Source organism: Engystomops pustulosus, chromosome 2 (assembly GCF_040894005.1).
Source record: "Engystomops pustulosus chromosome 2, aEngPut4.maternal, whole genome shotgun sequence".
NCBI lineage: Eukaryota > Metazoa > Chordata > Amphibia > Anura > Leptodactylidae > Engystomops > Engystomops pustulosus.
This window is the reverse complement of record NC_092412.1, coordinates 155289347-155313281: the sequence shown is the minus strand read 5'-3', so window position 1 is coordinate 155313281 and position 23935 is coordinate 155289347. Positions and strand designations below refer to the sequence as shown.

Sequence of the window (23935 nt, the reverse complement as noted above, 5' to 3'; positions counted from 1 at the left end):
CCATTGACTGTTTGGCCATCTCCCTTGTCTTTTTATGCCATGTCTGATCTAAATCTGTAAAACTTTATTCCTTATGAGTTATTTGACTCCTAATACCAAACTTTTATGGAACCTTGTGAGCTTCTGCAGTCAGTAACATCTGTTAGGTTGTTTAGCAAAGGGGGAAAAAAATCCCCAGGTCTTTAGTTTGTAAAGACTTTATTTTTAGGCCCTACTTTTAAGGAAATATTCCCAGTAGTATTTTCAGGGTTTTTTTTCGCCCAAAAACATCAGTTTGACTCAGCCGTGAGTTCTGGGGCCAACGTTCTCCAGGTAGGTACAGGTGCCAGCACTGGCATATATCACCAATATATAACCAAGGTTATCGTTGGGGGACCGTGCAGTACAGTAGGGTGAAAAATTATTTGTGAACATAAACCTGTTCAAAGTATCAGCCGTCACAACATCCTGTAATGGAGTTCCATAGACTCTTTGCTCTTGGGCCTTATGCCAACGACCTTTGTTTAGGAATGTGTGCTAGATGACTGACTGGATCCCACAACTAGGAGCTGGTCATATTCCTGCCCAAGATGAGAACCCGGCAATCCTTATCTATTGTCGTCAGCATGTGTCGACCTCCCGTGCTAGTGACACACAAGCTGCGAACAGACCACGGATTTGTTATATGCAGCCAGTCATTGTGCAAGTAAACTTGGGACAGTTGTAGGGAACCTGTGGCTCTTTTTGATGGCTGCATCTGGTTCACAAGAAAATCTTGGAGGTGGCGATCAGCGCTGTGTGCGTCTAAGACACCTGCGTCTGGATCACAGAGAGGAGTGGATTCTGTCGCCAACTCCTCTGTCACTCCTGCACTGTGACCCAGACGAGAGCTCTTGGGTCAGAACCAGCTGCAGGTATGAGCATTACATATTATTTTTGCTGTGGCTACCTATCTACTGGGGACATGAGCATATTGTATGGGTCACAGGATTACATTTTAAAATGTGATGTTCATGGCTCTCTGGTAAAGAGGTTCCCAACCCCCTGCGAATTTTAACTGTTTGAGCTGTGACAAATTCGCCACACCATTGCCTTCTATTTGGCATATTCTCTGTGCTGCACGGCTAAAGATTGGGCAGGTCCTTTTTCAGCCCCATCTTGGCAATGGGGCAGTTGCTTCCTATGAAAGTCCGAGAATACACACGTGCAGTATCGTTAAAGTGAATTTGATTTGAATAATAAGCCTATGCAGGTTTTTTTCCCTTCAATTTTTATACTTTTAAATGGAACCTGTAATCAGAAACCACTACCAGTATGTTGTCAAGCAGCCAAACCCCACCTTGATCATGTATCTTCCATGATGCAGTGTGGTGGCATCCCCGAGAAAATCTTCTTTTGAAGTGAATTGTAAACTGGTTGTTTATAAACTCAAGGATGCAGAGATTTTAATGCTGAAGTCAAGCTCTTTCTTCCTCAGAAAGCCTCCTTTACTGTAATGGATGGTCCTACATCCAGAGACATTACTAACGTGTCTCCTGAAGTAAGAAGCATGATGCCAGTTACAGAGGAGAATTTCAGTGCTTCCCATTTTTACCTCGGTGTTAAACTCTCCTCATTGAAGCGAGATGTAAATTGGTTGTATAAAGTCAAAGTTAATTTTTCTGGCTGAAGCCACCATACAGGAGCATGAAAGAAACAATGACTAGAAGGTGTTGCGCTGCTTAACAATATACAGGTAGGGGTTTATTAGGTCAATTGCTGATAACAGGTTTCCTTAAGTCTGCAGGCCTATGATTATTCACAATATAATCTGCTAGAAGGGGCCATGGTATCTTTGCATTTTCTGGAAGTAAAAATGCACAATTTTCCTAATAGTAAAGAAATAAAGTTGAGTGCTCCCAAATCTTAATGGAAAAAAACCCAAACTTTCCTCTTAACTATCTGCAACGTGTGCCCATACCCTTGAGGGTGCTTTTGCAGATTTGGTTTGAAATTCGTTTTTACATGTTACCTTTTGCATTTGGCTGGTTTAACCCCTTTTTGACCAGGCCTTAAAAAGCTTCATTGACTGGAGCATTTCTAACAAATTTTCAGTTATTGGTTTAAGGGCCATGACTCTTCTGTACAATACCGTAGACCTTTTTTTTTTTTTATTTATTTTTTATTTTAGAAAACCGCAGCAACCTCGAGATCCGTGGCTGCATAATTCCTGCGCCATGGAGGGGTGACTCCTCCCCTCTCCATAGAGATCCATGGTGCACGGCCTGTAACATGAGGAAAGATGGGACATGTCCTATTTTTTTTCCCGTGTACGCAGTGGTACCTGCACCCTATCGCTGTGTGCGGCTATTGCCGGTCTATGGGGGACGTATGTACGCCCGCAAGCTTATGGTCGTGTGAATGTGTCCTTACACTTCCAGTAATAAAGAAAATACATTTTCAAACCAGCAACATGCATGGTAAACGCCTTGCAAACACAGTGATTGCGCTTTCATGTAGAGAATCTATCTGGTAATGATAAATTTTTCTTCTAGGGCGAGAAGAATGTCCCCTTGCCTTTATTACAAAAGGAGCAGATGGATCTCTGTACTGTCCATTCAAATATTTGTACATTCAGATCACCCCTAAGACATAATCTTTCCTAATTGTATAACCCCAATTTTGGTAACTTTGCCTTATACTGTAATCTGTCCATTTCCATAATTGTTTGTTGCTGTGTTATGCACCTGTTCTAGTTCATCTGTCCCTCTCATCTGTTGTTGCCTAAAATGGTTTTCTGTGTTTTGAGCAATAAAAGCACCTATGCCTCTGTATACGATCCATAATTTGTATTTACCTTGTCAGCAGCTGCTAGAATTAAGTGTACTCTCCAGCAATACCTCCAAGTGTTTCCCCTACAGTCACACCAATGTGTATTTTGTGGACTGCAAGAAAAGGGCCATCTGACATCAGCGGGTGAGCGCTGCTAGCCCAACCAATGTCCATAGGTTGTTCAGCACCAGTCTAGCAAAATGTCTGCGCTGCACACCCAAACGCAAATGGAAAGTTCAGTTTTGCTCATCTCTAATAACTATTCAATATATAATCATGTTTGTTTCTTTATTCCAAATGCAAAACCATACATTTATCTAAATTGCATTAGCACTTTCTCCTTCCAAGCCTCCAGTTTTCACAAATGTCTTCTGCAAATAATGCATTCTATTAACCCTCTGATGGCACTGATGAAAATATTAGAGGGGACAATTGTGACCACTGTGGCACTTCAGTGGTAACTGTCCTTGACTGTATATGTACTATTAATAAATATTATATATAATTCCCCCTCCCCACATCCCTAAAGCATTTCTCTGGATTCCTATTGTCTGATAGAGTAGCAAATACTCTGAAAAAATCTGGATTCTCACACAGAGTAGTGCCATTTATGTGGAGTCTTGAGATATTAGGAATGCAGATCTACCATGGTGCCTGTAGAAGCAGCCGTTGTATACCAGCTAAACCAGGTGCTGTGTCTATTTTGGTGGTTTTAAGGTGGCACTTCTTGGGCATGAATTGTCTGACGGTGATACAACAGTTTAAGGGTACATTAAAAGCTTTGGGACATTTAAACATTTCTAGAGGATTTTGAGTGTTTTCTCTGGACACATTTAAGGACAGTTGTTATCAAGTTTCTGAGGTAAAACTGTTCTAATTGTCCATGGAAACCAATCACTGTTCAGCATTAATTTTATAAACAGCTGTAGGAAAATGAAAGCTGAGCTCTGATTGGCTGCCATGGTCAACTAGAACTGTTCTGTTCTACGAAACTTTGTATGATATCTTGCATTTAGTTATGGAAAAAAAACTAAATTTGGACATTCTCCATTTTAAGCTTTAAATGCTCTGCTTTTCAGGCAGATTGAGATGCCACCCAAATTGACTAACATTTCCTGAATGCCTGCTTTATGTCGGCCTGGGTTTTTATGCATCTTCAATTTTTTTTGTAGATGTCATGATTAGAATTTTGGTAGATTTTTCACATTTTTATTAAAATCACCAAAACCTATATTTAAAGGAACATCTCTTATTTCAAGGGACTTTCAGAGGCCTAAATAGTAAGGGAACCCCTAATTAACTGTTATAGAAACCACACCAAAGTGTGAAAAATACATTTTAAAGGGGACACTAAACCTCCCACAGGTCCTTATGGACCAGTGCTCTAATGTCCCAAATCGTCCTTTAGAATGTCCCCAGGTGCCCACTATTAGTGTTAATACTTCAGGTGATGCCACAAGTGGCATTTTTTGAGCATGCGTTTTAAAACTCATCTGTTTTTCCCGATTATCTTAATAAACGAGTTCTAAGCAGCCAAATGCTTGGTAAACTGACAAAAGCGGATGTTTAAAATAATAAAGTACTAGCTGAAGGGCCAATTGGGACACTAAACCTCCATAAGGACCGTCGTCCCAAATTGCCCTGGATAAATGATTAAAAGCTCCACAAATATAACTTTTCCTTAGGGCTCATTCACATGGCCGTCTGTGGGGACGTACATGCGGGCGCATGGGTGGCACAGAGCCGGGCCGCACACCGCAAAAAGATGGAGCTTTCTCTATCTTTCGGCGGAAGTGCGGCCGTGCGCCGCTATTCTCTAAGGATGGAGGAGGGGCCACCTCCTCCAGCACACGGCGGTATGCCCGCACGTTGGGCATACCGCGTGTGAATGGACCCTTAAACCATATCAATTATTTTCAGAAACTGGACAACCCCTGTAATGGTGTCACAGAACACTGTCTTGTAGACACGAGCTTAGTCTTGAAATGGGTCTGTCAATGCAAAGGCAATTTTTAATTAAAAACTATTGCTTGTGTATTGGCCTATGCATAGCCATTGCCTTTATTATGCCTATTTATTGAAAACAAGACTATTGAACAATTATAGATGCACTGGAGCAAATTCATGAAAATGTAGCCTTGCCCAGCTCATTTTTGTAGCATAGCTTTTATGCTTGTAGCATTTTGCCACACTTTAACTTTTGTTATTAGGATCGTAAATCATATGATTTGGGCTACCTGCACAACATGAGGGAATGACTCAATATTTTCTTCAGCTAGCACACGTTTGCTTCATTGCATCTGACTGCCAGAGATGCAAAAGATGGAGTGAGTCTTATTCCTGCTCGTTTTTACGTCCTAGGCAGTCATTTTCAATGATCATTGGCGGCGTGTGGAGGCTTCCCACTTATGACTGATGTCATGTGTAGAACTCTTAGGTGACAAATTTGCGGCCAACATAGTTGGCTATGGCGCCAGGGCTTGGTACGAACGGGTGTGCGTAGTGTTTTCTTATGGAGTGGGGATGGGTCACCGCTCCAGCACATCGGCAACTATGCTGTATGCTACTTTTACCATCGGGAGATGGTGTTTAAAAAAAAAAAAAAAAATAATTGTTTATATTCCCAAATTCTTATAAAGCTACTATTTGTTTTTTGCCAAAACTCTGGGATTTAGCTTAAGTTTTGAGATTCTTGGGGTTAAACAGTTCCAGCAATTTGATTGATATTGATTGTGTAATGAAAAGTTCTATACACATTTCTAATATACTTTCTGTATCAATATTTTTTTTTTCTACATCTCTGCTTGCTGTCATGCAATAGGAAACAAACGTGACCAGCTCGTTGGTATCACACAGCTGTGATTACACTCTACAAATGCCATTAAAGGGGTTTTCCCACTAAAGAAAATTCTCACATTTCTATTACTTTACAATTTTACTCCGTTTTATTGCCGTTTTAGCTGCTATCTCTTCCTCCCTGCTCAATGCAAAATCCCAGGGTGTAGGCGGGGACAATGTGGTTAATTATCAGGGTACAAGGTGTGGAGTCTGATTCCCTGAAGCCTGCACCCATCTAGGGTCACAATCCTGACTACCACAGTGCCACTCCACAAATTTTTGTATTTTTGCCATGGTACAAGGTGTGCATGCAATTTCATCTGGCTTCTGACATTGTACTAACATAGAAAGAGATGAGACCCATCAGAGATGCATGAGATTACATAGAGGCTGATAGAACGTCACACTGTGGGCTCTGCTACATCTCAGATATGTGCCTGCCTCCCCCTCCCCCGGATCACTTATCTCCTTGTAGTTTGCAGCCTCTCTCTGCTCACCATGTGCTGACAGGATGTAATCAGTGAGGGTCTCTGAGCTCCGTGCAGGGGACGTGGCTACAGTCACACAGCAGAGACGGACAGAAATCTCATCAAAGATGGCGCCCGACACCATGCGACCCTCTCTTCCCCCCCCCCCCCCCCCCCCACGTGAGAAATTACTGGGTTGTGTCTAGGGGCAACTAAAATAGTGTACAGCAGGACTGATAGAGACAGGTTGGACTTTAACAAAAATGCAGCATTTCACAGATATAACAGTGAATTAGAGAGCGTGTTTTGTTATCCTGACTACATAAAAGAAACTGGGAATATCTCTTTGATATTGTTCACATAATGAAGTTGTGCACATTTCCAATATACTTCATCTCAGTTTGCTGGAATGTGCTTAAAATGAACAAACCCTTTAAGCTCCCACTTACTAGTTACACGTTTTATACCCTCTGAGATTAACGTCAAAACTCAATGTTGACACTTCAGTAAATGTTCATATGTCATGGACAGTTGCTAGGGGTGTTATCTTTCATAAGAGCTCTTGGCGACAATGCAAATTAGCCATGTGTCCAGCCCTCCACAGCCAAAGCAGCTTTTTTTTTTTTTTTTTTTTTCCCAAAATTCTTGTGTTCCCCTTTTTTTCTTTATGTGCAGAGATTAGTTAGGTGTGGCTGACTTAGGCACATTTTTAAGGTTTTTTTTTTGACTGCTTCCCTCCCCCTTTATACCTCATGTCTCCAGAGCACAGATCCTGTCATTCATTCCCTGCCAGCGCTCCACACCAGACAGCTAGCTCTTGGCCGCACTTCAGATGGGTGTACAGCTGGGACCTGTTACACTTCGGCTGTTTGCCCTCCCAGTTATAAATAGCTCTTACCGCCAGCCTTCATCAGAGCAGTCCCAGAGGTAATAAGCAGGTTAATTACTGTGGGAACATTGGCAATCCATGCATTTGCCCTCCATGGCTGCCTCGCAACCCTCAATGCCGCAGCACTCAAATGAAAGATCCCTAGTTCTTCGAAAACAAAAGTATTGCAAATGGAGAAAAGGTTTTCTGATGAAAGTTGAGCAAGTGTGTGTGTGTGTGTGTGTGTGTGTGCGCAAAATGAGTGTGGGATTTTGTTTCTACAATTTTTTTTATTTTTTTTTGTAATGCATTTTTCATGAATTGGTTTTTTTTGTTTTTTTTTCAGCCTGGCAGTCCCATGGATCAAATGGGTAAGATGAGACCTCAACCCTATGGCTCAAGTAACCCATATGGCCAACAGCCTGGTCCTCAGCAGGGGCATTCTGGTTACCCAGTACAGCCTTATTCATCACAGACACCACAGAGGTACCCAATGGCCATGCAGGGTCGACCTCAAGGAGCAATGAGCATGCAGTATGGACAACAGGTATCTTATCTCTTGCCTTTAACACAGTAACGTGTGTGTGTGTGTGTGTGTGTGTGTGTGTGTGTGTGTGTGTGTGTGTGTGTGTGTGTGTGTGTGTTTTAAGTGATTTATTGTACCTATGTTGAAATGGCATACATTAAGTATAAATCCATATACTGCACTAAGCAGGTATTCCAGTGGCTAAGGAGCAAAACTAAAGCTAATTGCAGTTTTAACCCTTACAGGACTCGGCCCTTTTACAGAGATGTGTGAGGGCTTGTTATCTGTGGAACATATTGTACTTTTTAGTGGCACCATTTAATATTCCATGCAATGTTCTGGGGGAAAAAAGTGCTGTGAAATCGACCAAAAAACCCACACATTTGCTACGTATTCATGTGGGATCTGTTTTTACGGCTTCCATTCTTTGCTCCAAGTGACACATCCTCTTTATTCTTTGGGCCTATAAAATCACAGGGATACCAAATTTTAGGTTTTATTAGGTATTAGAATTTGGCAAAATGGCAAGTATTTTTTATTGTACAATAGATTTACTTTTTTTTTTTTTCACTCTGGTGTACTGACCTATGCAAGGTGTTATTCAAATATTCTTTGGGAAAATGGCAAAAGTGCCAATTTGGGACCTATTTTATGTTATGGTGTTCATGGCTGGGAAGCCTAAGGTAGCCGCCCTGGAGATCTGTTTAACCATACTTTTGTGTGTGTTAGTAGCGGTAGGCATGTGAGGGGAGATTTTATATTTACATTCATATTCACTCCCCTCTGCTATAATATCTCCAGTGTGGTCAAAACTGCCAGTAGACTTCTCAAAGGTATTCACAAAAGTTCCATCCATGGGTTTCCAAATATGAGTCAAGCAATGGAACTTGAGAAGTATTGGTGTGCTTAATTATAAAGAATCTCTTTCAATCTACCTATTCTTTTCCTTGTTTTTTCAGATGACTCCATATGCACAACAAGGATCCTATTCTCAGCAGAGCCAGCCACCATACTACAACCAGCAGAGCCTGCACCCTCCACAGCAGCAAACTACCCCACCACAAACCCAGTATTCTCAACAGTCAGCTCCTCAGTCTTACACACAGCAACAAACTTCCTCTACGCAGCCTCCCTCTAGTCAGCCAGTGCAACCCCCTTTTCCACAGCAACAGCAATCTCCATCTCCATCACCTTATACACAACAGCAGCAGGGCCCCCCAACAAGTTCACAAAGTCAGTCACCATATACCCAACAAGCTCCACAGTATCCCACTTCACAGCAGCAAGGATCATCTTATTCCACACCTGGAGCACAGCAAGGGAATACCTACTCTCAGCAACGCTTCCCTCCACCACAGGTAACACTCTTGTTTGTCTATATTGGTACCCCCCCCCCTTTTCCTTTCTCCATACGGTATCTTATGTATACACATGTATAATTTACTTACAGGAGCTCTCTCAGGATTCCTTTACTTCCCAGGCCTCATCTACTCCTTCTCTGGGTTCCAGCAAAGGACAGGAGGATCTCAGCTTGGGGATGCAACCACGGCCATCTAGCCTTCCAGTGAGTGTGGTGGTGTTGTGTTTTTTTATTTTTTTTTTGTTTTGTTTTTTTCCCCTCATATAAATGCAAAAAGTAGGGCCTCATGCACATGAACATATACTTGCCCCGGCTGTCAACCGGTGAAGCATGCAGGAGCCAAGCGGCTGCGAGATAAAAACAATCTAAGACGTGTCTTATGGCTTGCGCTGATGCAGCCTGAACACTGCTCTGAGCAACTGGTGCCTCACTGCACCATGTGACCAGGTACCATAGCCCTCTATGGGAGCTGTGACATGGATGCAAATTGTGGTTGTGTTCATGGGGCCTAAAAACAATTACTTCATTATTTTAATATATACATCTTATTAACATGCTAGCAGGTTTTTCATCTGTCTACTCCTGAAAAATGAACTATCGATATTGCAACTTGTTTCTTGTAGTGCTGCACACAAAGCCCTGCATAATTTTCTATAGTAGTGTTTTATAGAGCCATGAATTTCACTTCAGTGTACATATGAAAAAGGTTATAGTATGTATAATGCAAAGAACAAGTATAATGAACCTAGAAAAGAACGGATTCTAGAAATTTACCGGGATGCTCTTCACATATCAGCTGCCATTAGTTTTTATTTTCAAACGCAACCTTAGTCTAGATACATCAAGCAGAGGCAATAAACCTGGCTTTGCATGTGATCCAGGTGTTCTACAAAGTGTAAAAGTTATGTGGATAAATGGATATAATTTGCAATGCATGTAGTTGTAGGTGGTGCTGTTGAATCGTATCCTGCAAGGTTTCTAAGCTCAGAGTAGTAGAGGATTGTTCCTGATCCAGGTCATCTACCTGCGCCGACAGTGAAGTAACATCGGAACGTAGGCTGGCAAATTCCTGTCGGCATTCGGTTAAGATCTGAGTAGCAAATTGTGACATATCCTCTTTAGGCAGAGAGGAGAGTAGGGCCTTGATGTCCTGGACTGTGGGGATTCTGTCTTCCTGGGGAGATGGCAGTGGCTCCTGCTGTTGAGACTTGGGATTGAGGGCTCCATTGACTCATGTGGCTGGGCGCATATGCATGGGACTGTGGGTCAGGGACAGTCATCAGTGTCCCAGGGGTATAAGTGGTGGTCCCTGCTGGGATTGAGGTTATGGGGTCTGGAGGGGGGGGGGGTGTCTGGTCTCCCTGGGATAAACAGGGGTCCCCCATAGTACTCACTGTGCCCCTGATGTCCTGGGTGGCTGAAGGTGGCAGTTGTGGCTCTAAGGAGCGTGGTAGCGCTGATGTAGGGAGTGGCGCAGCACGCTCGTCCTCTGCTGCGTGATCCTGCTGTGATCGCGGGGAGCTGCGCGCCTCTTGTGCCGGGTGCCGTGGCGGAGTGACCGCTACGGCTTTCGCCACTGCCGAGCGGCGAGTTGAAGAGGCGGCTGCGGGCGCAGGTGCCGACGGGCGGATGCGGGGCAGCCATCTTGGGACCACGTGGTAACCGCCGGCTGTGACATCGGTGGCGTTTTGCCCCCGAAGAAGTGGCCGATAGTGGTCTTGGCGGGTATCGCGGAGGCAGGTGAGGCCTTCTTCAGACCTTTCCCCATTTCTGGTGAGCCCGGGGTGGTATAATAGTGCCAGGGCACGGAGGAGCTCAGCAATGGCGTGTCCTCACTCTTCCATTGCTAGGCCACGCCCCCCCCCCATGGATATAACTTTATACAGATCACTTTTGTAAGAAATTGGTTTAGAGAGAATACTGCTAACGCATTCCCTTAAATATGTAGTAGGTTTGCAAATTTTTTTATTTATTTATTTTATTTGGTTAAGGTTTGCATTTTTAACAGATTAAAGCCATTTTCTTGATATTGCTGCGGATTTTGAGCTTTCACAAAAATGGAGTTCCAGCTCTTGTTTAATGGACATGTACCATTAGATTACTCCATTCTGTTCCTGTGTGTACCAATCTTTATATAACTTGGCATTGCTGAATTTCTGTGAAAAATAAGTTTATTACATGTGCAAATTTTAGCCTGTGTTGCTCTGCTGAGCAGCACCAAGCTCCACCGCAATCTTATTTATTCACGCCGTGGGGCAGTCACCAGCGCATTTTGAGACTGTGACGTCACTGCTTCTCAGAATGTGCTGGCACTGCCTTGAGGCGTGAATAAATTATATTATGGCAGAGCCTTGTTAATTTGCTTATGTAATTAACTTATTTTTCACAGAAATGCAGCCAGGAAAAGTTGTAACAAATGGAGCTTGGTACACACGGGGACAGGAAGGGTAAGTTATCAACTACCATCTGGTAATCTCATGGTAGATATCCTTTAGGAAATTAGAGAAACATTCAACTGTGGCAGTTTTGGTATTTTTGCTATAGTAGCATTGATCAGGTGCATTGTTCCAGCTGCACAATTTGCAGTCAGATCATGGCTCTCATAGAGGTCTATGGCACCTGTTTATGCTGCAGGGAACAAACTGAAGCACCCGGTCATCTGCACAAGGCCTAACGGTTTTGTCATAAACATTGTAGGGAACCTACCACCACGGATCTACCTATAAAGGTAGATCGGGTGGTAGGTGGATCAATAGGATGTGAGGATAGCCCTTTTAAGGGTTAATCCTAACGTCCACGCAATTTTTAAATAACTTTTATTCCCCTAATATGTAAATTTTCTAAAGGGGCTACTTGGGCATGGAGTAGCCGGAGCTGAAGCTACACGGCTCCGCTACTCCACGCCCCAGTAGCCTCTTCGATCCTCCTACCTGAAATCTTCGGCGCGCAGCTCCTCATAGCTGCCGGCCCTCGTTCGAGAAACCTGGCACCTGTGCATGCACAGCACGCCAGGCCCGCGTCTGAGCGTTCACTGACTCGAGGGCTATACTCGCGTCCAATAGATCCACCTACCACCCAATCTACCTTCAGATCTGAAATTTTAGAAAGTTTTGTTTTTTTGTTTTTTCTTTTGTAAAATGCTTATGTGTCTTAACAGGATCTTTCTGGTTCTATTGATGACCTCCCAATGGGTGCTGAGGGTGCTCTGAGTCCAGGTGTCAGCACTTCTGGGATCTCCAGCAGTCAGGGTGAACAGAGCAATCCAGCTCAATCACCGTTTTCTCCCCATACATCGCCCCATTTGCCTGGAATTAGGGGGCCTTCACCCTCCCCTGTTGGCTCTCCAGCCAGTGTGGCTCCTTCTCGATCCGGTCCTCTGTCCCCAACATCTGTACCAGGTGAGTAGAATAATCACTCCTTGCTTTAAGCCAAATCAGGGAATTGTAGTGTGTACTGTCACATTACCGCAACCTATACCTGGTTCTAGAATTATCAGGAAAGTTAATTTCCCTTGAAACCACTACGCTGCTTGTTTACTGTGGCCACATAACCTTTTTTTTTTCTTTTTCCCCCTCCTTCCCAGGAACGCAAATGCCGCCACGTCCTCCTAGTGGACAGTCGGATGGTTTAATTCATCCTACCATGAACCAGGCTGGTCTTGGACAAGAGAGAGGTGTGAATTTGAGTAGAGAGATGAATGTTCACTTATATAAACTGTGTTAATTATTTCACTTCTATAAATTGAGCGCTTCATCATTGAGCAACTTCATGTCTGCTTTCCTTAGGGTACATGCAGAGGAATACTCAAATACCTCAGTATGGATCTCCACAACCTGGCCAAGCACTTTCTCCACGCCAGTCAGGGGGCCAGATGCATGCAGGAATAGGACCCTATCAGCAGAACTCTATGGGTAGCTATGGACCTCAGGGAGGACAATATGGTCCCCAAGGTGTGTTCTATAAAACGGCACAATTGCCTTTTAAAGTCTGTTTTTGTCATACATGAATTAGAATATCATTTATAGTTTGTAGTTAGTGCTATAAAATTGAATTCATGTTTCTCTTCGTAGGGGGTTACCCCAGGCAGCCAAATTATAATACCATGGCAAATGCAGGATATACAGGCGGTGGCATGGCTCCACTTGTTGCAAGTGGTCAAATTCATGGCCAAGGAGGCATGCCACAGTATGCAGGACGCATGGGTCATTCGGCAATGGGAAATCGACCATATGGCCCAAATATGGGAAACATGCCACCACAAGTTGGGAGTGGGATGTGTCCTCCCCCTGGTATGAATCGTAAAGCACAAGAGGCTGCTGGAATGCATGGCACAGCCAACTCCATACAAAACAGGTGGGAATTCTCTAACTAGCATTCATTTCATAAATTTTTCCATTTTATTGCCCTTTTTCTAATGGGGTTTTGCTCATTTTCTTTGCCCCTTCTTCTGTCAGATCACCTGGTTACCCTAACATGAATCAAGGTGGGATGATGGGAGCTGGACCTCCATATGGTCCAGGAATGAACAGTATGGCCGCAATGATGAATACACAGGGACCTCCCTATATGGGAGGCAACATGGCCAACAACTCAGGTGGGCTTTATTATTTCAGTCGTTGTAAATTTAACATTTTTGTGACTTTGGGATCTACTAATGAGTTTATCTGATAGGCATGGCTGGTAGTCCAGAACTCATGGGACTCTCTGATGTTAAACTAACCCCAACACCCAAGATGAATAATAAAGCAGATGGAACTCCTAAAGCGGAACCCAAATCAAAGGTAGGGTGGAAGTTTTAAGTACAAAAATCTTCCGTATACACTTATGATTTACACATTAATTCTCCAATAGGTATGACCATAACAAATCTTTATATAGCACCATCATATACAAATGAAATATGAAATTAGGGTAGTAACCTTGCCAGATGAAACCGTATGAATGATGGCACTGCTTGCAATGCAAGTCTCCTATGTACATACATATATCTATATTTTTTAACTTTTGTATTTACTGGCTAACATTTTAAAGGAAGTGTTCATAAGAAGAGAAAAGAAGCTGGCACTCACCCAGTTAAAACTTCAAGGCTTTATTTCTTCAAGATAAAAGAGACATCGTTGCGGGAGGGAAGGAGTATGTACAGCAGGAGCCCACAAAAAAGGCGACGGTCCGTTTCGCGCTGTAACAGCGCTTAATCCTGGGCAGGATTAAGCGCTGTTACAGCGCGAAACGGACCGTCGCCTTTTTTGTGGGCTCCTGCTGTACATACTCCTTCCCTCCCGCAACGATGTCTCTTTTATCTTGAAGAAATAAAGCCTTGAAGTTTTAACTGGGTGAGTGCCAGCTTCTTTTCTCTTCTTATGAACACTTGTTTTGATGCCACTATTGCTTTACCCAAGCTAGAGCACCACCCCAGCATACGGATAAGACCCCTGAAACACACTTTTTCCCCTTTGTGCAAAGCGCAGTCTTTTGCCAGAAACCTGCAAATGTCCGTCTAAGTGCAGTGCCCCCCTATGTTCTTTTACAGTACCTATTTCACTATCTTCTCTCAATTTCTTCATTTTAAAGGAAATTGACCATTATCTTTGCACATTTTACCTTTCAGACCTTTCAGTCTGACAATTAGGATTATTATGGTTGTGAGCTTTGCAAATCTTCAACCATTACTTTCCACATTAGTTGTAATCTCCTCTTATACTTTGTTTTCATATCAACAGAAATCCAGCTCCTCTACCACTACCAATGAGAAAATCACAAAATTGTATGAATTGGGTGGGGAACCGGAGAGAAAAATGTGGGTGGATCGCTACCTATCGTTCACAGAAGAGAAGGCAATGGGCATGACTAATCTACCTGCTGTCGGCAGAAAGCCCTTAGACCTTTACCGTCTCTACATGTCCGTTAAGGATATTGGTGGACTCACCCAGGTTTGTTGTGTGAAAAATGTTAATTTTATCTTCCTAGACATTCCCTTTTCTTTTTTTTTTTTTTTTTTTTAAACACTTAATTTCTTCAATTTATAAAGGTTAATAAGAACAAGAAGTGGAGGGAGCTTGCAACAAATCTAAATGTGGGCACATCAAGCAGCGCCGCTAGCTCACTCAAGAAACAGTACATACAGTGTCTGTATGCATTTGAGTGCAAAATTGAAAGAGGGGAAGACCCACCACCTGATATTTTTGCATCTGCAGAAGCAAAAAAACAAGCAAAAATTCAACCACCCTCCCCGGGTAAGACCGTCTTTGTTATGCATGTATAAATGTCTATTCTGGCAATAGATATATTTGTTGTTTGTAAAAAAAAATTTTTATTATTCCCAAACATCCAGCTGGCTCAGGCTCCATGCAGGGACCGCAGACTCCTCAGTCCACAAGTAGCTCGATGGCTGAAGGAGGGGATCTTAAACCCCCTACACCAGCATCCACCCCACACAGCCAGATGCCTCCTATGCCAGGCATGAGGTGAGCTTTGTCAATAATATATTAAAAGGTATTCCCATTTCAGCAAGTAAATGTAATTGTTTGAATAATGAAAAGTTATACAATTTTCCAATATACTTTCTGTATCAATTCCTTCAGATCTTTTCTAGATCTGTTTGCTGTCCTTCTATAGAAAGCTTCATTGTTTATTTCAAAACAAATCTGACCATGGTCATAAAGGTGCACGGCTTGTTATTTGTCCACTTGATTAACAATGATGCTTTCTATAGAAGGACAGCAAGCAGAGATGTACAAAACTAAAACGAAAGTAGATTGAATTTGCGTATAACTTTTCATTTTACAAACCATATCTATTGATGAAATGGGAATACCCCTTTAAGTCTGTTCACAAAAAACAAGAGGAACTCCATTACTTGAAGGTAGGTTAACAAAATCTACCTCAACATGTTTTTTTTTTTTATCTGCTGATGGAACCAATTACAGGCATACGATAGGTTCTGCAGGTTTGTTCTTAAGTTGAATTTTTATGCAAGTCGGAACTGTAAATTTTATAATTGTAACCCCAGACAATTATTTTGGTCTCAGTAAATTACCAATATCCAGGGGCCGTCTGCAAGTCGGGGTTTTAAGTAGGGGACCGCCTGTACTATAAAGGCAACAAATACTGCAGAAGTTAATGGATGACGTTAAAGATTTATCCATTCACCATCATGAACACCTGATGGGGATACCTTTTGGTTTTAACTTCACAGAACACCAACTTTATCCCACACACATAAGATTGAAACTAAAACATTGGAAGCTCATTTTTTAAGTTGCTGTTAAAGAAATCCAAGTTTTTCTTTGTTTTCAAGTTTCATACAATGCATATCTGTGACCCATCTGGTACTGTCCAAAAAAAGCCAATAGAAACTGAAGTTGTAGGTTGCAGTGCACAATCTCATTAGGTTAACTAATATTTATATTGCCAGTGAAGAGTTTGTCACATTTGGACCTCTGGTGTTCACATGTCTTTTGCTTATTTCATGTCTCTACAAAAGGAATAACTCTGTGGGTCTCCAAGATGCATATGACGGTTCAGATCCTTCCTACCAGAAACGGAATTCCATGACGCCAAATCCTGGTTACCAATCAGACATGATGGGCAGAATGCCTTACGATACTAGTAAGGATCCTTATGGTGGTATGAGGAAAAGTTAGTATCAGTTTCTTGGATTAGATGCTGAAATGTGAATAAAATGGGTAAATTGTAGTGGGTTAATTTACATCCTTGTCTCATTCAGGCGATCCTTTCATGTCTTCAGGTCAGGGACCCAGTGGGACCATGGGAGATCCTTATAGTAGGGGTACAGGCCCAGGTATGCCAAATATGGCTCAGCGTCAGCATTATTATGGTGGTTATGACAGAGTGAGGTAAGAATATTGCAGTGTCATAATATTCTTATATATTTAATGTTACATTGCCTAAATAAAGCATACATTTTTTTTCCTTGTGTTCTGCTAAAGGTCTGAACCCGGACTTGGTCCAGAAGGGAGCATGGGAAGTGGGGGCACTCAGCCAAATATGATGCCTTCCAACACAGATAGCGGCATGTACTCGCCAGGGCGCTACCCACAGCAAAGGTATGATGAATTGCAAAATCTTGGTTCCACTTCATACTTGCTACAATGTAGCCATGGTGACCCTTAGAAACAAGATTGTTGTCCTTGGATATGACGTTTGCTGGAAAGGTTTTGCAAAAAACAGATTTGTTTGTTCATGTGTTATGGCGGGAAGTTACTGCATGTCCTAAAGGTGGCCTGTGCTAATGAACCAGGTGGTCAGTCAGGTTTCAATGGTGGATACCTACCTGTGAAGAAATATATATGAGGGTACTGTCAAACCCTCATGTTCTTGGACCGTTCTTGGTGGGTTCTAACCCCTTATCAGCACCGCTTGTTTTTAGCTAAGTGACCACACTTGACTTTTAGAATCTGACATGTCATGATATTTGGTTATAACTTTGGAACACTTCCAGTTGATTTTGAGATTTTCTCATGACACATTGTACTTCATTTTTATTGTGAAAAAAATCTGAAAAATTCTTTATTTTATGTTTTGCCACTTGGAAGACGGCAATGCAAAAATGAGGGGTTTTTTTTCCACTTTAGGGTTTTATTTGACAAATTTAGTAAAACGTAAGAAAAAATATTCTTCATGTATGGTATCCCCGTAATCATACTGACCCATAGAATAAAGATAAACATGATTATTATGCTAAACGGTGAACACCAAAAGAAGGTAAAAAATCCAGTACAGAATTGATGCTTTTCTACTTCTGCTCTCAAAAAAAAGTTTCTAAATTTTCAACAATAGGGGGCCAACCCCAAAATGGTAACACTGGAAAAGGCATCTCAAATCTCAAAAAGAAATTCCGTCACATGGCCCCAATAACGAAAATTTTATAGCCTACAAAAGGAGGCAATGAGGAGACTAAAATCCTGGCAGCTGCAGGGCGCTCCTTCCCTTCTGCGCCTCGCTGTGCGCCCCTACAACAAGTAACGGCCACATGAGGGGGGGTCTCTGTATTCAGGAGGATTTTTTTTTTTTTTTTGGAAATGTGTAAATTTTAGGGCTAATTGAACGTATAACCATCAAAATTTGACCATTCTAAATTTCCCCTCTATTTTGATGCAATTACTATGAAGATCTCAAGGGGTTAACAATCTTCCTAAAAGCTGTTTCTGATAGTTTGAGGGGTGCAGATTTGAAAATGGATTGATTATATGGGGGGGGGGGGGGGTTGATGCTAAATATGTAATATTTCATTCAAAACAGTATTTATCCCCAAAATATAAATTCTGAAAATACGGAAAAGCGATATTCGATTTGTAATGGCATGTGACGTCAAAATATATTATCCAGAGATTTCAAAAATGATGAAAATGTAAAGTAGACATATGGGAAATATTATTCAGCAACTTATTCAGGTGGTAAATCTGCCTGAAAACACTATCATTTCGAAATTGGCAAATTTTTTAAAACAATCTCAGAATCGCTTTGATAAGTGTTCAAAAGTTATAACCCTATAAAGCGACAGAATCCAAAAAATGGGTCTGAGCCTTAAGCTACAAACTGGCTGCGTCCTTAAGAGGTTAAAAGCCTCTTTGTTTAAAAGCAAGGCAATAAGAAGATAAACAAAGAGCAGAGAGGGTGCACACCAGTATGTTGGTTCACAATCCTTCCTAATGGTAGATGTACTTTAAATGTTTGTTCCCAGATGAGAATACCCTTTAAAGCCAACCAGGTTATTTGAACATGGAGTGTTTTAATAATTTTCCATTTTTCTCTACTTTTGCACCTACTTTCTAGACATGACTCCTACAGCAATCAATACCCCACACAAGGAACATCAGGTAGTCCCTATCAAGGTCAACAGAATACAATGTATCAACAGGTAAGCCAAGTGTAAACACTTTCTTCATTGACAGACGTTACGATATGCATTTTTTACCCTTTGAGGTTCCTAAACTCTTCTTGCCAAGAAGTATTTTTCTATTATTTAATGCTTGTTTGTTGTTATGCATTCTTAAAAATAATCTGTTTATTTATTTTATTTATTTTTAGAACTACAAACGTCCCCTGGATGGTAGTTATGGCCCATCATCTAAACGACATGAAGGGGAAATGTACAATGCTCCTTATGGTGGGGCTCAGAGTGGACAAAGTCAACAACAGCCACAACCTCAACCGCAACAGACACCTGGGTCAGGTGTGCAACCTCCTACTGGACAGCCTTCTCCAGCTCCAAGTTCACAGCCTACTCAAGACCCATACAGTCAATATGGCAGTAGTTATCCACAGAATGCTGGGGAGCGCAGGCCTACACCTACAGGGCAGAATCAGTTTCCGTTTCAATTTGGACGAGAACGGGTGTCATCAACTCCAGGGAGCACCACACAGCCACCTCTACCGCCTAGTGGAATTGGAAGCTCTACTGAAGGAACCCAACCTGCAGCCATGTGGCAAGGTCGAGGAGATATGGGCTACAGTTATCAGGGGAGACCTGGTCCTCCTCCAGCCAGCACACAAGGACCTAGTTATCATTCTGGGCCGCCTCGTGGAGATGATTTGGTGCATTCAGACCAGAGACTTAGCCATGAGGGTCAGTGGCCGCCCCATGTTAACAGGCAACAGCCTCCCTATGTGCCTGCCCCTGGCCCACCCATGAGTAGAGCTCCACCACAGTCTGGATACCAAGCCTCCTCAAGCATGCCTAACCATCTGCCTCAGGTAGCTAGTCCAGCCACCCCTCGGCCACTGGAAGCCCACACCTCACCCAGCAAGTCCCCATTCCTGAAGATGCAGAAAGCTGGACCCCCTGTGCCTGCATCACATATTGTGCCCACCCCAGCCCAGCCACCTCTTATTCGCAGGGATATAACTTTCCCTCCAGGTTCGGTGGAAGCTACACAGCCTATACTGAAGCCACGGAGGCGCCTAACGGCAAAGGAAATTGGTATGTTTCTTGGGAAAAAATACTGAAACTAAACTATGATGCACACTTTATTTCATAAATTTATGAGATGCCTATCTTTGGATATCAGCATATCAACCAAAATTTTGTAAGATGTGGGGTCCCCCCCCCCCTCCCGACGTTGAAAGTATAACCAATAGATCCAGATTCTTGGACATGTATTCTTTACATTTTAACTTCAAAAACTTTAAAGTGGCATAACTTGTTACAAGCTGGCCACCCTTACTCAAAATTTGAGAATTGCACATTTGATTTTATTAGTTATACATTCATTTAAGATGGCAGGGTGCAGTATTCTTGATTTGTTTTAGGCTATTTGTGAACATCTGAGGGTGGATTGTACATGGCATCGGGCAAGAAGCTGTCTTTTACTGACCTAAGGTCAATACAGCTTAACCCCAGGGGGATAATAGGCAAGCAGTTTTATACACTTCTCATTTGGCCCTATGTTATCTGAGGAGCTTTACTCTGCTCTGGTGATATTGTATAATTCTGACAATTTTCTTTGATTTATCAATTTTAATTTTATCAAAGTTCCGATTAGCAAATGTTAACTAAATGGTAAGAGAGGTTTAAGTAGCATTTTTGTCACAATATATTGATGTCGAGTGGTTTTTCCTGAAAACTTGTTAATGTATGACTCCTCAATCCACTATTTTGTTAGGGACTCCTGAGGCTTGGCGTGTGATGATGTCATTGAAGTCTGGCCTCCTTGCTGAGAGCACCTGGGCACTGGACACCATTAACATTCTCCTTTATGATGACAACAGTATCATGACTTTCAACCTCAGTCAGGTATGGCTTTACATTTAACAATATTCTGTGGATTTTTTTCCTTTTGTCAACTGCAAGCTCAGAATTATCTCTTTGTTCATACAGCTGCCTGGGTTACTGGAGTTGTTGGTGGAATATTTCCGACGATGCTTGATTGAAATCTTTGGGATTCTCCGGGAGTATGAAGTTGGAGAGCCTGCACAAAAGACCCTTCTTAACCCTTCCACTCATGGCTCTCACAGCCCACTTATATGTGATGCGGAGTCCAGTGATGAGGATTTCCAACCATTTACAGATGGTGATACCCAAAGTGAGGATGAGGGTGAAGAGGAAAGGAAAGCCTATTCGGCTCCCTGCAATCCAAGTGAAGATACTCCGCGGCATGCCAGCAAATTCGACAAACTCCCTGTAAAAATAGTTCAACGCGAAGACGCCTTTGTATTGGACTGCTCGCATCAGTTGGGTCGTCGACAAGAATTTGATAGTGGCCTCTTGCACTGGCAAATAGGTGGGGGTGACACAACTGAGCATATCCAGACTCACTTTGAAAGGCGTCTAGAGCTCTCTTGTCGTAAACGTCCCCAAACAAAGCGCCGTTCGAAGGAGCTGCAAGTTTCTGCTGCAGAGGATACATCTGCCACCATAGATGATGTCTTGTGTTCCAGGTCCAGTTCTTTGCCACCAGATTCAGGAGAAATTGCAGAAGAGGACTCTGAATTTCAATTAGGGGGTGGTCCCCCACCATGCAGCAGACACGGGCTTAAAATTCTTGAGGATGAACCACGCAGCAAAGATGAAACCCCATTGTGCACACTGGAAGATTGGCAAGATGCTCTCTCTCGACGTTGTGTGTGCATATCAAATATCTTGCGGAGCTTGTCTTTTGTGCCAGGCAATGACCTGGAAATGTCAAAGCACCCAGGACTGTTACTTCTCCTTGGGAAACTTGTGCTTCTTCACCATAAGCATCCAGAAAGGAAGCAAGCGCCCCTCACCTATGAGAAAGAGGAGGATAGAGACCAGGGGGTCAGTAGCAATAAGGCTGAATGGTGGTGGGACTGCTTGGAAATGTTGCGAGAGAACACACTGGTCACCCTTGCCAATATATCTGGTCAGCTTGATCTTTCCCCATACCCTGAAAGCATTTGTTTGCCCATCCTTGACGGTCTGCTACACTGGGCGGTGTGTCCATCAGCTGAAGCTCAGGATCCGTTTGTAACATTGGGGCCCAATGCAGTACTTTCTCCCCAGAGACTGGTTTTGGAAGCCCTTAGCAAACTGAGCATTCAAGATAGCAATGTGGACCTAATACTCGCCACCCCACCTTTCAGTCGTCTCGAAAAGCTGTATGGGACCCTGGTGAGGTTCCTAAGTGACAGAAAAAACCATGTGTGCAGGGAAATGGCAGTGGTGCTCCTAGCAAACTTGGCACAGGGTGATAGTTTAGCAGCAAGGGCTATTGCCCTTCAGAAAGGCAGCATTGGTAACCTGTTAGGTTTTCTTGAGGATAGTCTGGCAGCAACTCAATTTCAGCAAAGTCAGGCTGCCCACTTACATGGACCCTCTGCGCCCTTTGAACCCACAAGTACGGACATGATGCGACGGGCTTCTCGTGCCCTGCTTGCTTTGGCAAAAGTTGAGGAGAACCATTCTGAGTTCACACTGTATGAGGCCCGTCTACTGGACATCTCAGTGTCTCCACTAATGAACTGCTCCGTGTCACAGGTCATCTGCGATGTTCTCTTCTTGATTGGCCAGTCATGACAGCTGCAGTGGAAAAATTCCCAGAATGGTTTGCTCCTCCCTTCTCCGTAGAAAGGAATTCTCCCTGACTGTTGATTCCATACCCTCTTCCTTTTCTCCCTTTTTATTTATGCAAAAACTACGTCTCAATCCACTGTCCGCCCCAGAGAGGAAACCTGGTCACCCTTGTGGATTTTCCCACCCACTCTTCCTCTCTGTGTTTTGGTATTAACCAAAGCTACTGTATTTCAGTGATTTATTATTTTTTTTAATCTAGGGGAAGGGGCTCCACTGTAACTACACTTCCCTCCCCAAAGTCTACTGTTTTGTTAGGCCCACAACAGCCAAGGGATGGGCTCTGTATTCTAAGGAGATAAAGACTTCTGAATCCTAAAGGATGGAGAAGGTTTCCCTTCTTTATCCTAATATTAACTTGCCCTACTCTTCACCTTGCAATCTTTAGACTAGAATTTGTGTGCCCTGAACCTTTAAACAGAAGAGAAACAAAAAAAAAACAAAAAAAAAAAACCCTGAAGAGACATTACCTTTTTAACTGTGCTGAGAAACCCCGCAGAATCCAATCGGAGCTGGAAAAACCCACAACCTCAGAGACTCCAGATGTAGGTTTTTAAATGGAGAGCGGAAAAGATTGCTTTTAGTTTCCGGAGGAGAGAAAGACGCAGAGAAGTCGCTTTTCCCCCAAAGTTTCATGTGAAGCAACACCCTTACCTCTTTAAACTTAGATTGTAATAATCGGAGATCGCCTCTTATAACTGGTTTTAACCTTTAGCTTGTAGGTTGCAAGCTGCGATGTCTGTATATATATGATGATGTACATTAAAGACACACCTCTTGTATTCCCCTCAATATTTCCTCACTTAACCCTCACCACCCTCACAAGCTCGCTCTTGGATATATGGAAAATACATGGAAGAAGGGTCACGGTTACTTATCCCAAAGGCCCTTCCAGCCACCTTCCCAAAGGAGGAACATCTTATAGATGGTTTGACCCACAGAGCATCAACCCCACCAATCACCTCTTCCCTCTTTCACCCTTTGTATATCCAGCAATCCTATCAACTTTTACTTTTTTCCATTTCCAATCAAGGTGTGAGTTTGTTTTTGTTTTTTTTTTGTTTTTTTTTTAGTTTCAGTTCCAACAATTTGACAATTTTTTTCCAGCGATTTCTGCATATTTGTAGCTCTGAAAAAATGTAAATTTCAGCCTATTCCTCCTTTTATTTTATTTTTATTTTTTTGCTTAATGATATATCATTTATTCAGTATGAAATCTTTATACTCTATGTTCCCGTGTTAAGAATAAATGTACATTAAATCTTGTTAACAGAGTTGTGAAGAGCTTTTGTGTGAGGCATCGCAAATCCTGCACAATACCAACTACTGATGTGTTGCAATGATCGCTTAGGATGGTGGAAATACTAAACTACACTTTCAATTTATTTACTTGTGTTGTGTAACCATCCTTTCCCATGCAAGTCCTAACCTCGATGTCCGTGTTTTGTTTTGTTTTTTTAAATATAAAACACACAAATCTGACTATGAAGGATACATGGTAGTATTTGCAGCCGATGGTCACTGAAGAATAGTG

The 23935-nt window shown here is 42.5% G+C and overlaps 1 protein-coding gene across 2 annotated transcripts in view; it reads left to right on the top strand.

Moving 5' to 3' along the window:
• Window positions 1-23675, top strand: part of ARID1A (AT-rich interaction domain 1A) — a 35550-nt gene extending 11875 nt beyond the window's left edge. The window contains exons 2-20 of one of the 2 annotated variants that reach the window (XM_072137045.1): window positions 7310-7510; window positions 8449-8847; window positions 8940-9053; window positions 12007-12247; window positions 12433-12522; window positions 12635-12799; window positions 12920-13202; window positions 13304-13443; window positions 13521-13630; window positions 14570-14779; window positions 14878-15082; window positions 15181-15313; window positions 16333-16487; window positions 16597-16705; window positions 16799-16915; window positions 18645-18729; window positions 18900-19791; window positions 20474-20604; window positions 20689-23675. In XM_072137045.1, the coding sequence (XP_071993146.1) occupies window positions 7310-7510; window positions 8449-8847; window positions 8940-9053; window positions 12007-12247; window positions 12433-12522; window positions 12635-12799; window positions 12920-13202; window positions 13304-13443; window positions 13521-13630; window positions 14570-14779; window positions 14878-15082; window positions 15181-15313; window positions 16333-16487; window positions 16597-16705; window positions 16799-16915; window positions 18645-18729; window positions 18900-19791; window positions 20474-20604; window positions 20689-22347 (5439 nt within the window). In that variant the 3' untranslated portion in view covers window positions 22348-23675. Of the gene's footprint in view, window positions 1-7309; window positions 7511-8448; window positions 8848-8939; window positions 9054-12006; window positions 12248-12432; window positions 12523-12634; window positions 12800-12919; window positions 13203-13303; window positions 13444-13520; window positions 13631-14569; window positions 14780-14877; window positions 15083-15180; window positions 15314-16332; window positions 16488-16575; window positions 16706-16798; window positions 16916-18644; window positions 18730-18899; window positions 19792-20473; window positions 20605-20688 lie in introns of both variants that reach the window. The other variant, XM_072137044.1, reaches the window with a different exon arrangement.
• Window positions 23676-23935: the final 260 nt, after the last annotated feature.